This window comes from Ascidia mentula, chromosome 3 (genome assembly GCF_947561715.1).
Source record: "Ascidia mentula chromosome 3, kaAscMent1.1, whole genome shotgun sequence".
NCBI classification, from domain to species: domain Eukaryota; kingdom Metazoa; phylum Chordata; class Ascidiacea; order Phlebobranchia; family Ascidiidae; genus Ascidia; species Ascidia mentula.
Window position 1 is genome coordinate 17,002,261 of NC_138568.1, and position 16,919 is coordinate 17,019,179.

General features: G+C 36.2%; 3 protein-coding genes across 3 annotated transcripts; 2 read left to right on the plus strand and 1 right to left on the minus strand.

The window, feature by feature from the left end:
- Positions 1–284: 284 nt before the first annotated feature.
- Positions 285–3,589, plus strand: LOC145894871 (lipid transport auxiliary protein 1-like). Its single transcript, XM_082983537.1, has 6 exons — positions 285–452; positions 628–723; positions 891–1,044; positions 1,402–1,571; positions 1,703–1,761; positions 1,832–3,589. The coding sequence occupies exons 1-6, from the start codon at positions 342–344 to the stop codon at positions 2,073–2,075; spliced, it is 834 nt and encodes a 277-aa protein (XP_082839663.1). The 5' UTR covers positions 285–341; the 3' UTR covers positions 2,076–3,589.
- Positions 3,590–3,925: 336 nt separating this feature from the next.
- On the minus strand, positions 3,926–8,050 carry LOC145894376 (7SK snRNA methylphosphate capping enzyme-like). Its single transcript, XM_082982941.1, has 7 exons — positions 6,821–8,050; positions 5,857–6,337; positions 5,491–5,647; positions 5,287–5,410; positions 4,919–5,137; positions 4,713–4,836; positions 3,926–4,543 (listed from the first exon to the last, which is right to left on the minus strand). The coding sequence occupies exons 1-7, from the start codon at positions 7,562–7,564 to the stop codon at positions 4,503–4,505; spliced, it is 1,890 nt and encodes a 629-aa protein (XP_082839067.1). The 5' UTR covers positions 7,565–8,050; the 3' UTR covers positions 3,926–4,502.
- A 2,244-nt stretch (positions 8,051–10,294) lies between these two features.
- On the plus strand, positions 10,295–16,617 carry LOC145895798 (uncharacterized). Its single transcript, XM_082984582.1, has 17 exons — positions 10,295–10,343; positions 10,403–10,461; positions 10,626–10,715; positions 10,782–10,852; positions 11,815–11,969; positions 12,029–12,130; positions 12,643–12,766; positions 13,102–13,218; positions 13,461–13,530; positions 13,733–13,828; positions 14,111–14,282; positions 14,455–14,538; positions 14,791–14,937; positions 15,152–15,401; positions 15,884–15,942; positions 16,092–16,229; positions 16,472–16,617. Exons 1-17 carry the CDS (start codon positions 10,295–10,297, stop codon positions 16,615–16,617), a joined length of 1,929 nt encoding a protein of 642 aa, XP_082840708.1.
- The last annotated feature ends 302 nt before the right edge of the window (positions 16,618–16,919 follow it).

Below are 16,919 nucleotides of genomic sequence, written 5' to 3' on the forward strand. Positions count from 1 at the left end.
AAAGACATTAAAATTAATTATCTTGGTTGATATAGGATGATACATAATATGCTGGATAATATATACAGAATATACAAATCAAAATTTTCAACTTGTGGGAATGGTTTCCCAAGCCACAAGTCTTGGTCTGATAATCCAATTTTTGCCATATTAAGTTGATAATTTGGCCTCAATAAATTGTTTATGACTTAATGATTGCCAAAACCCGATAAAGGTTATATATATACATTATATTTGTTTTTTATACAAACCCATTCTATACATTTTTGTTGCCTTTTAGGAAGTATGTTTGCATTTGTTTTATCTGTTTGCTCTATTGCATATTTTGGTTAAATTTAACCATGGACAATCAGACAACAAGTACTTCACCAAACAAAAATGGTATTGGCAAAAAATCAGCAACCATTCTTGCTGGAACCAACCTGTTGCTTGTGCTGATCTATGGAAGTATTGTAAGAGTATAATCATGAATTTTTGTAGTAGTAAAATGTTAGACTCCAGATGCAAAGTATATGTGTAGAATTGTTTATGTTAGTAACTGGAAATTCCATTTCCTGTTTTTGTATAGTTCTATCACTATCAGTTCACATTTCAACTGGAGTTATAAAATATTTGGCTTATTTTTAGTTTGTTTTGATGATCGTTCTTTTTGTGAAAAGAGCAATCCTCCGAGTGAGTTTTCTATCCCAGCAAAAAAATCCTGCAGGAAATGGATCCACAAAGGTAAGCATTTTTATCAATTAAGACTTTCAAACAGTTTTTATTAAACTTTAGTTGTGTGAAATTTAATGATCACATAAAATGCAAAATTTGCAAGTATAGATACAAACAGGCAATAAAAAGCATTGAGGATAGTGTCCCGAAACAAGTCGAAAAATGATATTTTTTAGGGTACTAAAGCAAGGATCAATAAAAAATTAGATGAAACAATTGACTTTGCGTTCGAACCCCGTCTAATGCCAGATCAAACATCTGATGGAGAAGCAATAGATCAGCAAGGTTACATATATCGAATGAAGGCTGTAGATGCCATGAATTACATAGGTATGTAAACCATATATACTTTAGAATTATAAAATTTTAACCAGGAAACATGAGTGCCAACCAATTGCAGCTATTGTATTGTATATTTTTGCCAATCTATATGCACACAGCAAAATATTTTGACCTTGTTTCATTCATCATGATTGCCTCATTATGTAAATTTTATTGGAAAAATTTACACGACATTCAGATAACTCACTTAGCATACCATATCTCCCCACATGCCGTACTTAGACAACCACTGTCCTAATGCCTATCTATTTGAATGCTAAAACATGTTGTGAAATTGGATCAGTCATCAATAATTCAAGTAATCATTGTGAAAACATTTTTTTGCCAGTTTTTGTTTATCTGCAGATGATGCACTTTCTGACGCAAGTACTGAACTGCAAAGACCTGATGGCAAAAGTGTTCGTGCACATCTGCTTGCGGCAAAATCACATAGTAGTGGATCTCTAAAATCAATTCGAACTAATCAGTTGCAGTTATTTTCTGATATGTACAATCAAGCACGGTTCAGTCCAGAGGTAAGGAATTTGTCTTTGTTAAAGTGAGTGCTGTATCCAGGGCTCTGTCATTATGAAACTTTTTTAAATTTTACATTTGTTGTGATAAACGGTCACTGGTGATTTAAATACAAACAAAATACTCTTTTCAGCCCTTCACAGAACCTGAGTTTAAGAGATACATGGATTTAAACAGCGACATAGTAACCACGTAAGCACACATTGTTAAAAATTGTCCAAATTTTCAAACCCTTATTGTTGTGCAAAATTTTATTTTTTAGTTTGCGACATCGCACGAACAAGAAGAAATTAAAGGAAAAGCGTTTGATGCGTCAAAATGCGATGCCTACTGAAAAACAGAATGAAAATGATCCTGATCATCATAACACTAGTGTGACATATGCCACAACAACATTAACTGAGTCGCCACATTCTGCACCACCCGGTAGTGATGTTGCCACTGGCAATCTGCCATCACCTGGGGTGGCTGATTCACAACCTCTTCTAAATGATGGAAATAGCTAGCACTCCGTGCAATCATGCTGGATCATATATGAACTAAACATGCCACATAGGTATTAAGAAAACTGTAGGCATGGAAATATCGAAAAAATGTGATGCTTCAGACACTTACCCATGAAACCATATCTGTCAACAGGTACTAAAAAAGGTATGAAACTTGTACCTAAGTGCTACCCAGTATATTTTGCACACCAGGTCATATTCATTAAGCACAGTTTTTTCTCTGCATAGCTTGCTGGGCATCACATACATAGATGGCGCAAGATTAAAAATTTGAAGATTGTTGGGTATTTTCAATGTGGTGTTTTATCTATCAAGTGTGTTGTCAAAATGCCCTTTTCTGTTATCAGATGACACCAGAATGTTACTTACTGGTTCGATAAAATTTATGAAATTTATCAGTGAAGTGTTGTTCCAGGTTAACGTTACTGCAAATTTAACTCATATTAACCACACCCTTTCTGAATACTGATGCATTCTGAATACTGACGAACAACTTCATGGCATATAGTTACTTTTGTATGTTGCAAGAAATTTTCTTTCTTCAGACATAAGGCCATTCAGTATAACTCAACTATGTAACAGTAATTTTTAACCTTAACGAAGTATTTCAAATGGCAAGGATCTGGTCTTACAAATGATTTTGGTATACCTGAAAACCACTGTTGTCAAAAACAAATTCAGTTTGTTGGATGAGGAATGGGTTTCTGTCATTTACTTGCATTGTTGAAAACATGTGGAGAATACAATAGATCCAAAACCTTCAATTTATATTGGTATTTTTGCCTTCACCTGCCATGGTTCATTTCATGTTTATTCATCAGTATCTAAAGAGTGTGCAAGTAACCATTTGTTCACTTACTAACTGCCCACCTGTGTATGAAGTGCGAATGGTTTTTAACCACAATTTTCAACTGTTAAACAGCACGAATTTGTGGTCAACTGTTTGTTAAATACTTACTTTACCTATATATCACAGTTACACGTGGATGGTGGTCAATTTGTCAAGTAATTCTATTTGTCAGTAGTTATTGGCTAGATTTGGAAACCATAAGCCTGAAGTATGTAAACGTTAATGAACACTTACTGAATAATGTGTTCATCCATTCTTACACCTTCACTATTTTCAATGTGCATTCGAAACACGAATTTGTTTTGCTTATAGTTGTTTTTCCACTGTGAATTTTTGCTTGCAATTGCTGTTGTTTTAGCAGAATGTAATGATGTTTTATTCCTAAAGCACTTAGGCTTATGGTACAGAAATATTCTTCCAAATTTTTTTGTGTTCTGCATTTTTGGCCATTCGAGTTGGCATGTTGTCAATAAAGTAATTGCAACTACAAAATTGTTGGCATGGATTTTGCATTTTTTCCACTCTGCTTGCTAAGTTTAAATGTTAAGTCAGCATTTTTTATTGTTTAGTTCCTAAACACAGTTACATACCCAGAATTCATTCATTTGTTTGTTTTATGGTGTAAACCTGCTTAATTTAACATGTGGTTGGTTCATGCTTATATGTGCACTTGCATTATTGTGCTGCAAAGGTGTAATGCTTGTGATTGTCTATGCAAATCATAAACATCTTGTATGTCTCTCAAGATTTCACAGAGTTTGAAGACAGCAAATGTCAGGTACAATTGATCAACTAAACATTACCACCAAGCACCATAATGCAACTTCATTTTTCTAAAATAATTTACCATTATGATTTTAACCCTATTTAATGCCCAATTCCCTAATATGTTCGAATGATGCAGTTTCAGGCTTAGTTGATTGTAGTAGCAGCAGTGATTTAATTTTTATTACATTGGTGTCTTTACATGAAAACCTAATAATAAAAAAAACATACTGCACTTTTTGCTATAAAAAACGCTCCCACTTTGTGATACTCATGTACTTAAAAAAACACGCAAACAGTACATACTCTTAACAAACTCAAAAAACAAACAAATGTCACCAGAAGTCTTTGAAACTCTTCCCCAACTTCAGAAAGTGCAGAAAAAACACAAAAGTAAAGTTTTTATAAGTTGACATGCACATGAAAAAGCCCAATTTTTTCTGCAAAAATGTTTCCACAAACTACAGGTATATATTATTGCAGCACCAGCTCGCAGTTGTAAAAGAACAGAGATTATATGTCAACTTGTTGCTGACACTGCCAGGCATAAGCGTAATGTGCAGTCAGTTAAAAAACTCTTCAGTCAGATTAAATGCCGCTACATATGTAAAACAAAGTTTACTTTCGAACAAAACAAAATCCAATGTAAATATTGAGATGAAAAGGGTTGGAGATGTTGTCCCAGTATTTAGTTTTTGCTTTAACATGCTTTGATGAAGACCAGTAAGATAAACAAAGTGAAGTTAGATTGCAAATAAAAAACAAAAACTGAGATGCACAACACCTGAAACTTCAAAAGAAAATGTGGAAATTTACTCTGGTTTGTGGTAGAGGTGTATGGATCGCTGAAATCCTGAAACAGATACAATCCTTTAACGTTTTGGAAATTTTGGACCAATAAGTGGATTTGTTAATTATATCTGCAATTATCATCATAATAAATCAAATAACCAACAATATTTTTTGGAAGCAAGGGGTAGGTAGTCAAGACGGAAATTAAGGTATGGAATGGTAAACCTCACCTTTACTGGCCTGTGTTGTGGTCTTTAGATATTCAACTTTTTCAAAACCAATTTTCTTTATGAGAAAGTTCGGAAAAGCAGCAGGCATTAGCTTAATTTTGCGGAAGTTCTTGTAAATTGTTTCCTGAAAATATAACCAACGCATGTAAATGGAACAAAAGCCTTCACGAAAACGGTATGTAGCAACTTTTTTTTCAAAAACTTACGGTCAACTTCTTTTTCTTTTTGTACGAACTCCAGTCTTGTGGTTCCAGAATCAGTTTTCCCCCAGGGCGAAGCTGCTTAAAAAATCTTTGAAAAGTGTTGATTAGACCTTCGTCACCCCAATTTAAATGAATCCACTTGGTTACACTCATACAAATGATGACATCATATTCTGGTTCTTGAAATTTAAGCACTTCTTCCTTCAATGGAACATAATTCCCCTAAAAAGAGATTGTGAGGTTATTTATATATTGGTTATAGCAACGCTGCCATAGTCAATACGAAAGGGGAATATTATTATTTTTTCAAACAAACCTATTTATGTGAGTGCAAAACTATATTTCAGCAGCATCAGAAAACTGCAACAAACCTTAAAAAACAAGACATTGTTAGGGAAGGTTGGCAAATCATTGTCTCCTGTTTGAATTGGAGGTCCATGGATTGGACCATACTGTATGGACATGCAGTCAGGATACTTTCCATTACTCGAAGTCCTTTGAAATACAATCAGATGTTTCAAAAGAAAATTTAATTACGTGAATAAACAACACCTGCATTTTGAATATGTATATACCTAGTGTTGGCAGTTGAATAGTGGCGGATGTTTGTTCTGGCTACTTTTATCAGAGCATCATCAATGTCAACACCAACAATTTTCCTTGGTTCAAAATCTCGAGCAATCAGCAGTGTCAGGTGACCCACATTGCACCCAACATCAAGTACATCTTTTTCTGTCAATAAAATTCATGAAGTATATGGGTTTAAATTTAAAAGTGAAAAGTAAATAAAACAAATTTTTTTTAGATTTTAAAGTCTGTGTTAAAATCTTAATCTATCAAGCATTACAGAAAAATGCTACATTACTACAAAACAAATGTAATAATGTTAAAAACATTATTGGTATAGTTTATACAGAACATTGGAATTTCTCCTAAAATACCTTTAAACCATTCCTTTGTCAGGAAATCCATGCGGTCATCTTTGAACTTTTGTGGATTTCTGTAACCGTAATACTGGTTATAGTTTCCAAACTGGAAGCGCGAATTGCCGGGTTTAAAATTTGGTTGTTTTGACAGTTCAGAGAATTCGTTTTCAAGATTTTTGTGATGAAATGCATCGTCTTGTTCTGTGGTATCATTTCTTGTATCATCTTGTGTTATAGTGCATTTTACATCAACCACATTGGCAGCTTTTAGTTGTGCAGCCATCACTGTATGTTGATCATCAATGTTGGCCGCCAGCAGCAAATCATCAGATTCGCCAGAGTTTTTTCTTTGTTGTTTCTCAGTGGTTGGGTTATTGAAAGAAAGTTGCTTTCCACAAATGACAGAGTTGCGCTTTTTGCGTTGTTTTGATGCACTGGAGCTGCTTTTGGTATCTTGTGGAATCACAGGAGATACTATTGGATCCACATCAACAGTCTAAAAAAACAAATCAACTTATTTTATTTATTGCAAGCATAGGCGCCTAGTTTTCATTTTTCCAGGGGGGGGGCGGCTATATTATGACGTCATAATTTGTTACTATGACATCATCAAGTATCGAAAAACTGTGTTTGAATTTCAATGCATGAGGTGTATTAGCCAAAAGGGCGGCGTTAACGATGAACACACGAGATCAGTCTACGACACGACCAATAAGAACCTGTTGGCATATTGTACTGCGAGACTGACGTTGCAACAACCGATGTCAGTTACGCAAGCGAAACTAGGTCAACATATTTTGTGCGGACAGACGCGCGTAATAGCCACTCGTTTTTTTTTTTTAAAAACCTAAGGGGGGCCCCGCCACCCCTGACTAGGCGCCTATGATTGCAAGTGACCCTTTCCACTTAATATGCAAAAAATTACAACAAATATCCCCAACAATTTCAGATCACCAGAATTATGTTTATTGTATCCTACCTGAGTCACACTGATGCTTAGATCAGATTTACTGCATTGGCCAGGCAGTTTCAACTCCTGTTGCGTTGATTTTTTCGGTTTATCAGTTTTATCTGCAGAAGCAACAGTTGCCTCTTCCTCTGTGTTATCACTGACAAGTTTTTCATTCTGTTCATCATCAAGAATCTTCTTTTCATGATAACTTTTGCGTCGTTTTTTTTTCTTTTTACCACTCATCTTGTTATCTTCACCATTGGACACAGCAACAGCTGCTTTGGAGTCTTTGGCTGATGAATTGAAGCCATTTTGTTGGGAACCGCTGCTCGCATTTAAACCCAAAGGGTCTGTCATGTCAGGTGGTATAACAATGTTAACAGTGGAACTTCTTGGTGGCAGCGGACTGGACGTTGGTGTGACAGCGTTTAGAGCTTTATTTACATTTTCATCAAGAAGTGAGTTTAAATTGAGTGGATCACTTATGTTTCCTCCGAGCAAAAAGTTTGTCGGCAAAATAATGTCCCCTGCAGATCCTTTTTTGTGGTGGCCAGATGGTTGACGTCTGTGCTTTTTGTTTCCGTTCCCATCTTCACTTGTGCTGTGTCTCCGTTTGCGATGAAACCTTCGACCTTTGAATGGTGGAACTTGGAGAAAATCTTTCTTTTGTATAACACCGTGTATGCCAGATGGTGGTTTCATATCTGTTGTTTCCGACATATCTGTTTTACTATTGTCTTCTGGCAAATTGTCACATTTTGGCGATGACATGGCATTGGTTTGATGTAATAGTGACTCAACCCATATGCTTGCTGTAGATATAATACCACAGCTAAGTGTTAACTTTCAACGTCTACCACTTCCGTGAAGTAGAGCAATGCTAGGTCATAATAAAAAAATGTCATGCACTTACGGAAAATTTTATGGGCAATGTGCTTTGAATGTGAAAATGAAAAGTGAAATTAAATTTTCCAAATCGTGTGTATAACAGCAATACGGAAAAACAACGTACACCATGCGTCGAAAGGACACGCTTCACTGGCCTTACAATGTTTACATCACGTGACAACATGGCTGTCTATAATCACGTGACAAAATTACCACTCTACCGTGACGGCGACCGACCTTGTATGTTGCGACAAACGCTTTGACGTTTTTAGCCACCTGAAGTACTACTGGGTAGCAAAAAAATATATCAAAACGCCAAGAAAAGTACATTTAATCTTCAAGGATCTTACAACTAAGCAACTGACGCTGTGAACGACAACAACCTGCACACGCTTTTTAGCTTATGCCAACTTTGGGCTGGCTGAAGAGCAACGTTCTTGGTCGGTCACGTGACGGCTGTTTAAATCGGATGAGATGTGTTACATTGTTTAAATATTGGAAAATTAACTGGAAAAGGAAATCCTGCCTGTAAACCAAGCGTATTGCGAATCAATTGTTCAAAAATGTTTTCATATTTTTCAGCCTGTTCTGGTACAAAAATCCATTGACAGTAACCAGTAATGCTAACCGGTTCGCTGATCTCATAAAATTTCGTGAGACGGTTTTATAGAACCGATGCGAACCGGCTGAATCCCACCACTGTATCACGTAATTAATAAACTAACTATAAATTTATAACACGCTCAAATGCACCCATACAGCAAGCCCTTCAAAATCACACAAAATTGGCGGAAAAGGCGCCCTGCAGGTAGGAAATGCACCCTCGTGTCGCCATATATCATAGCAAGTGAAAAGCAATATGTAAATTTGTATTGCGGTTAAATCGAATTAATTTAAATGTTACACCCTTCTCCAGTTTCCGCATTTAAGCCAAAACTAAGACAAAATAACTGAACTGACATAAACAATTAAAGTGCTGGTGAAAGATAAAGTGTTGGCAATGACAACAACAGCATAGATTCAATTTTTTTTTTAACTTTTTTACAGGTAAAATAATCAAAAAAGACCAAACCTTCGGGCAACATTTTAAACCAACCAAACGCAACTGAGCTAACAGTGATAATTCGGCCAAATTTGGCAACCCTGCATATTATGTAAAGGAGTCAGGCCCCACGAAAAGGGGGTGCAGTCGGTGAGTGACAGCACCGAAAAATCAGTCAAATAGGGGCCTGTGAATAGCATAGAGCAGGGTTTCCCAAACATATTTGGCCGCGGACCCCATTTCGTTAACCTGTTTTTTCTCGTACCCCCTGTCTTACGTTACATCATTTTGCAACGTAATTGCCTAAAAGCGCAATTGTTAGCAAAAGGCAGGCCCCCCAAAATACCCAATTTTATTTCCCTTTGCCCATGCTCACGGGTGTCTGCACTTTTCCCACAAACGCATAAAAAATAAGACCGGGGACAAAAAACTAAGACCCGTAATGTTGCAAGGTAGTAACATGATTCTGACGTAGTATTTCAATTTGCGGTGTTTGAAATAGAGCCGATATATGGCATATTTTAGGGGCTCAGGTGCACTGCATCGACTGCATTCCTCTTTCGTGGGTCCTAATCATCATCAACCAATACGTGGAAAGCAATGGACGATTAATTATCGCTTTTTTGTTGTTTTGCAATTTAGGCAACGCGTAAACCTCAGCACTCTAACTTTCTTGCCATGCAGATGAAACTGTAACACGAGATTGTGCCTGCTTTATTGAACTACCACAAAACTAACATTTTTTATGGCATAGGGCAAGGGTGCACAATCTGCAGCCGTATAGGGCCTCATTTGTTCCGTGGATGCTAATTCATGCATCTCGTGCTTTATAGTACATTTGTATTGTCGGTCGTACATAGTTAAAAACTTGCTAAAAAACAGGTTTGGCCTGGATGTTTGCCTTGGGAAATTTTTGTCTTCGTTTTATAACAGAAAAAGATCATGTGGTTTTAAGTAATAATGTCGTTAATTATAACATTGCATTACACTTTTAGGCACAACAAAATGCAAAATTATAAGTTTGGACTTACTGGCGGCCATTGGTGAAATTAAGTCTGAAAGTCTATAACCTGTCTTGTCCATAGATACGTCATGATATCGAGGGGTGCATAGAGTTTTACCTTGAGTTTTGGTCATATCTATGTCTATTCTTTGCTGTACCAACACAACTGCATCATAAAAAATAAAAAAATCGCATTTAGTTTTCAACAAAATGCGCATTTAGCTTTTGAAACAAAAACCTGTCTTATGCTGTTTATGATTGATTTATTGGGTGTTTACATTTTTGTATACTGAACGCAAACCCGGTCATAAGACGAATACCGAACGTTAATCAATATTTAAATATCTGTCAATATTTAAATTTTTGTTGTTGAACATAAATAAAGTATTTCACACTGCTAAATCAACGCCAATCAAATTAAAAAAAAACTTTTTCGTGCATGTTTTCTATGTGGGTTGTTTGTTATTATAAATTTGGCGGGAATTGGCAATAATAAACTTCCGTTTTTGGCGTCGTCATTTGTGAGGCATAGTTGATCTGTTGGACCATTTTTAAGACAAATAAAATAATGAAGCCTTGCTTCAAACCGAAATTTTCTGCTCTATCCCAAGACCTTGGTAAGTTTAGGGCAACAATTTGTGTTGTTTTATTAACCAACAGTTAATTGTTCTGGCAGGTCAATCCAAAGCCAACGAAAGTAGACCTGCAAATACGAAAACTGTACTCACGGATCAAGTAAGACCTTTGTTGGTTTTCTGAATATGTTGCTTGATTTTCGTTAATTTCCATACTGTCTTATCTCAACTGAAAGAATTTAAATGTTTGGAAGGAAAAAAATCAAAAATATTATTTTTTTTACCTAAAATAATCAGCTTCACTCATAAGAATTTCCCCAGCAGACACACAATGGCTTGAGTGAAAAAGAATATGAGGAAATTTTTGCAAGTGTCCTCGCTCGTGCTGCAGCTGGAAACTTAACAGGTTTGCATGTTGGACATTTGTTGGTGTCTATGTAGTGTGCTGACTTGTTCCAGTCTTGAAAAGGTCCAAAGCAGAGAAAGCCATCTTCTCCAACACATGCAGCTGGAAATTTCACGGAGAGAGTCCAAAATTTGTCTCCATTGACGTAAGCAACATCAAATCAAATCACTTTAATTTTGCAGGAAAAGTTAGGCTACTGTGCATATGAACAAAAAATTTGATACATACATAAAATGATATGGGCACCGATAAAACCACAAGGAATCTTTCTGTTGCCCTCTGTAAGCAAGATAGATGTGATACAAAAATTTGCATGGTTTTAAATCAGTGTGGTCCAACTGCAGGACCACAGGCCAACACACATCTTAGTTTCGTTGGCATGCAGATTGTAACCTAACCTAAATTTTATGTGGACATGACTGCTTTCGTTGAAGAAGCAGCTTGACCACAAATGTCGCATTAAATAAAGATTATTTTGTGTTATTTATGTGATAGCAAACAACAAAGTTTGTATCTAAATAAATTTTGTTCCGTAATTCCTTATATATGTGCAATCCAGATGTTTTGTAGTAACACTGGCACGCCGGATAAACTACAGGATTTAGTTGGACCATGCTGATTTAAATCATAAACTCATGTTTATCAACTATTTGTATTAAATAATGTATTTTTGTTGTTTTATCAGTGCGCAATTGCCCTTGCATGATATTTTAATTTGACTTGATTTGCATGTGTGTTTGTCGTTTTGTCCAAAAAGTGGATGCCATCTGTTTTGCATTTGTGCATTTTGCACAAGCAAAATAGTGTGGTGTCAAACTTTCCATTGTTGTGTACATAATTATATATTCCTTTTTCAAACAAGTTTGGCTGCTTAAACATTTTACAAGCGGTGTTAGCGTTATCCCCTTTTTCGTGTTGGCACGCTTTTTGGCGTTAGTTGTGTGCTGTACCTGTATCATTACCCTGAGGAAGCCTTGTTGAATAACAGGCGAAACGTCAGAGTAAAGTTACGTTTTTTATATGTGCCAGAAGAACAGATTATTAAGTTACAAAATGCCTGGCAGCAACAAAAACATTAAACTAGTAACTAGTACTTTTTTTTAATAGAGTGCAAGCCGTCAATGAGGTAACTCCTAACACAAGCCCACCAGATGAGGTTGGCAAACCACAGAAGCAAATATTATTAAAACCGACCAAAGACAAGCCAAGAAAACAGTCAGACACTTTTCGCAAGAGGAAGAGTTTGGAATACAAATCTTCAGGCAAAAATGTCTTGCTTGTTTTTACTCTGTTTGCAATAGTGTTCTTTGGATTGTTGCAGGCAACTTTAGAAAAGAAGAAAAGCAAAAATTGAAGGAATGTAAGCATTTATTGCAGAAACCTACTGTTGAAAAAAAGCCAAAGAAAAAGTATCTGTTGATGGGTAAGAGCATAAGACTGCTCGAAAATATTTTATTTGACTAAATTCTATTTTCCTAATTTGTGAATACCTGAATGTTTCAAACCGTCGTTCATTCATTTTACAATGGAACTTAACTGTTAATGACTTATTCTCCAATTTATAGATGCTGAATATGTCTTGCATGACATACCCTGGCTAAAAATAGAATTCATAAGCTGCAAACTTTAACATAGTCTCACCCTATCCAAGGCAAAGAAAGATGCTTGGCATTTTGTGACATCATATAAATTGCCTGGGCTGCCAAGCCTGCAAACCTTATGATCATATAATTTGTCATACCCACAAAATGAAGAAGTCCGCGCCCATGCTTCAGTTCATTTGTATGCAAAATAGTTTGGAAAAAGTATGTACATTTTATAGGGCAGTTGGTGGCATGATGTGTGTTTAGCATGAAAGTAGATTTTATTGACTGGAGAAAGAATATGTATTTAGTTCTAGCTGCCTCTTAATTTTGCTGTTTATTGGAAACATAGGTATCTGGGTGCAATGTGGTTCGAGAGATTGCCTTAAATGGAGATTTCTTCCAGATTGTGTTGACCCTTGTGAGCTGCCAGAAAGATGGACCTGTTCATTGAATACAGATCCAAAACAAAACCAGTAAATCCCACCAAATTATTGATTATGACAGTGGCTTTGACCGGTGAAAGATTATAGGGTTGTTCGGTAATTGGTTGGCACCAAATATACAAAAGTGGTTGCTATGTTCTGTATTCATTTTGTGTCATACACTTATTGGCAATTGTCATCAAAAATGTCATAAACACCTGACAGATATAGTGCAAATGCAATAATTAAATTCAAAACTTAAATACTAGTAAAAAAAGGATTATATTGAAAATGGGAAACAAGTGAAAAAGGTTAAGAACGACTAGATTAGAAAAAATAGTTGCATTGCCAGAGAGTCCCTGTGTGAGTTCTCATTGTTTTAACAGTTGTTCTGCTCCTGAGATTGACTGGACATCATGCATTAATGATTCACAAGATCACTTCGTTTACACCGAGTATAATGCTGGCTCAATTGTTTGGGCTAAAATGCCTGGCTACCCTCCGTAAGTCTGCTACTTGACAGTATATTATTACAGCTCAGCAATATATCTCACTTCAGCAAACAGTCATTTAGTTCCAGTGTAGCAGTTTGTATACCCGTATGTAGTTTTGCTAGGTGTTTGAAAGCACAGAAAATAAACATCCTACGGTGAAAAAATAGGTTTCATTGAACAGAAGTAATTAGATACAAAAGTTATTTATCTTGGTACTTGTTATCTGTTGACTTAGACTTTGTTTTGTAAAGGTGGCCAGCTATGGTTGATAGCGATCCAGACTACAACATGTTTTATGAGTATGATGAACATGGGATGGTGGTAAGAGAGTTGTATTTTGTGTAGGCAGTTTGCAAGGTGTAGAACTACCGTTCAAAAAATAGCATAAAAAACGGCCAGAAGTAGAACAGACGTTTGTTTGTTGTTTTCGTCACGTATCAATAAATTTAAAAATTTGAACATTGTTAGATCTATGCAGTATTTTACCACATATTAGCTAGTATCAGTTCAGTATATTTGGCAGCTTCGGTACCATGTCGTATTCTTGGATGATAACGTTAGCAGAGCTTGGATACCAGCTAGATACATCGGATCATATACAAAAAATCCCTTCAAGGTAGTGACTGATTTTTTTTAACTATTTATTATTAAATAACAACTCACCAGGAGGAAGTTTGAGTTGGTTACATCCCTGCCTTAAATCAGTGGCATGAGTTTAGTAATTTTAGGTGTACGGTTTAAATACTAGTCAAGCCATACAGTAAAGAATATGGTGTTGTCAGTGGTGCACATTCATAACAAGCACTCTTTAGAGGTATTTACTGTGAACTGCAATATCTTTCCTGTAGTCATTTCATGAAATTTATTCTTGTTTTTGAAAGTGATCGTTTTTTGCAATCAGAACAAGTCGGTGCGGGAATATAGGGAGGAATTACAAAGTGCTGTGTCGGTCGCTGATTCTGCAGTTCACATGACGGTGGAGAAAAGACTGAAAAAGTTTGGTTTTGAAGCAAGGTTTAATGCTGCTAATAACAGAAGTGGAGGATGGACACCGAAAAAAAGGACTTCAAATAGTAATTCCAATTTTGCATATTGATTTTTTACCTTTAATATCGTTGGGAAAAACAGTGTATTATTGTGTTCCATAAAATAAATTAAAAAAACAGGTAAAAAAATTCATAGGAAAAAGATAGCTGTTGCTTAAATTATACAAAAGACCTGAATCAAATGCGTTATTTTCTGCAGAAAAAAGCAAAACACATCACTGCAAAGCACCCAAAGAAAATGATCATGTAGTTCCAGATATTTCATCAAATTTAGGAAAAACAGGTATAAATCATGCATTTTTTTCTGCAAGCATATGTTACATCAGATATATCTGTTTTGCTTCTGCATCTATTAGTTTGTATTTCAGGCACTTTTTGACCCAGTGTTTTTTATGAAAATGAATGTTTCTGTGGCAATTAGGGGTAGAGGTTGAAAAATAACAAAATTGTGTTATTTTGCAAAAAAAACAAAATTCACAAAAAATATATCATGAAATGCAAGGATTTCTTCAAAATTTTACATGATTTTCTGCAGTGACTAAAAACTCGGATGCGGACATGGATAATTATTGGAAACATGCAACAGAAGATGACATGGAGGTTCCTGTTTTGCAAAACAAAAGCCCTGAACCAATAACAGACAAACCAAATGATGACGGTAAATCTACCATAAATGATAAAGGTACATTATGAAATTATTTGTATGATGTTTAGTTGGGGCCAAGCTTTTTGGATTTAGGTTTTCTTGTTTCAATTGCCAATGTGCTTTTGACCGCCTTATTACATTTTTGTTAATGTTTATTTAAAAAATATATATATTAGAAGGAATGTAGATTTCATATCTCCTCATACCTATTGTAGTACCACTACTTTTTTGGGTAAAGTCCAATTTTTAGAATGCACCGATCATAGCAACCATACTATCAGTAAAGAAGGACTCCATTCCAATGCAACACCAGTTCCCAAGCCAAGAAAGAAGCCATGCTTCGTCGCGCCTTCGCGTTCTGCGACACAACAATCTCAAAACACAGTTCCACCAAAAAATGCTGCTTTGATACTTGAGGAAAAACTGACCATTCAAAGGGAAACAGAAAAGACAAGAAAACTGTCTTTGGACTCCGAGATTTTCACGATGGAGTTGAGCGGGTGAATAAAATAACTCAATTCCGGCTTATTTAAAAACTGCTAAATGTAGTATGACTTGGGGCGGCAAGAATTTCCAAAAATCATGAAAACCCAAATTAAATAATTTTTATTTTGCACTTGATGTGAACAACAGACGTGATACATAAATTAGCATGGGCAACGATAAAATTGTGAGGGTTATCGATTTCCTTACGTAGAATCACCGTCTGCGATAGGATCGCAGCCAGTCGCACTGGGAGTTGATGGGTTGCGACAAGCCACATACGACGTTAGGCCGGGTCCACACTCACGCTTTGCGCCGGTGGATGCTTTGTTTGTTTCATTATACGCCGGCGTGCGGGCGTACGCTCGGGACATTGAAACAAACAAAGAATCCGCTGGCGCAAAGCGTGAGTGTGGACCCGGCCTTAGGTGGCCACCCGGCCGTGTTTGCCAAAGCAAAAATTACATTACTGTAAAAATTGTTTATGCATGTTTAACAGAAGTCCAGAAAAGCCCAAGGACTATGTGGGAAGCCCTATTTTGTGTGGAAGTCTTGAAGGTACGACCGTGTTGTCCATTCTTTATTACATTATTACGCCCGAGGATAATTTAAAACGAGAATTTCACCGTGCTTGAATTTCTGTCGCTTTGTACGCCTAGCCTGATGTTAGCTTTGACTTGTTTCAAGTTGTGTTAACACCTTCTTAGACCAACCTTCCGACAACGACGAACCGATCGACTTGAGTTCAAAGTCAGGGAATCAGAATCATTCGTCACAAAACACGAAAAATTCGAACATGTCAGGCAAGGACTTTTGGGTGCTTCCCCCAAACAAAAAGGACTGCGGTAAGGATTTAAAATTAAACCGACGTCAGTATTGTGGTCGTGACTGCTTTCGAAGCGGCTAAGTCCCCTGTTCGTTTGAAATGACGGTCGCAGTTGTGTTTTCAACAGAAATGATTTCAAATAAAAATAAATTAACACTTTCTTTTGTCAAATTAACCACAGACCACAACGGAAACGAAATATTTGGCTATTGTCTTGTCTAACATATGATTTCCTGTTTTTTTCCTTCAAATTCATCTTAGGTGATATATCGGACGATCCGTTCTTGAGCGGAAATCTCGAGGATCTCCAGCACAACCTAGCAGATGAACGTTCGGATTTATTAGATGATTTTGACGATTGCAAGTTGCAACAGCTTGACGAGTGGATGCCAGCTATTGCGGATTAATTCTGGAGAATTTTTGATTTGTTCTTTGCTAGGCGTTCTTTCTAGTGATTTTTTTGTTCTGGCCTTTCTATTTCGTTTTCCATTCCTTTTTACGAAGGTTTTTATTTCATTAGAAAATTCTTTTAGGAAATATTTCAAATAAACAAAAGTTATTAATGGCTGATGCAAGCAGCTAAGAGACGTGAGAACAGGGATTGACAAACTATAAAACCATTGACAGGCGTGCCAAATAGCAAACAACTGCAATTAAATTATACAATTTTCTCAAGTCACACTAATTCATCCTAACCCCTAGCGGAAGA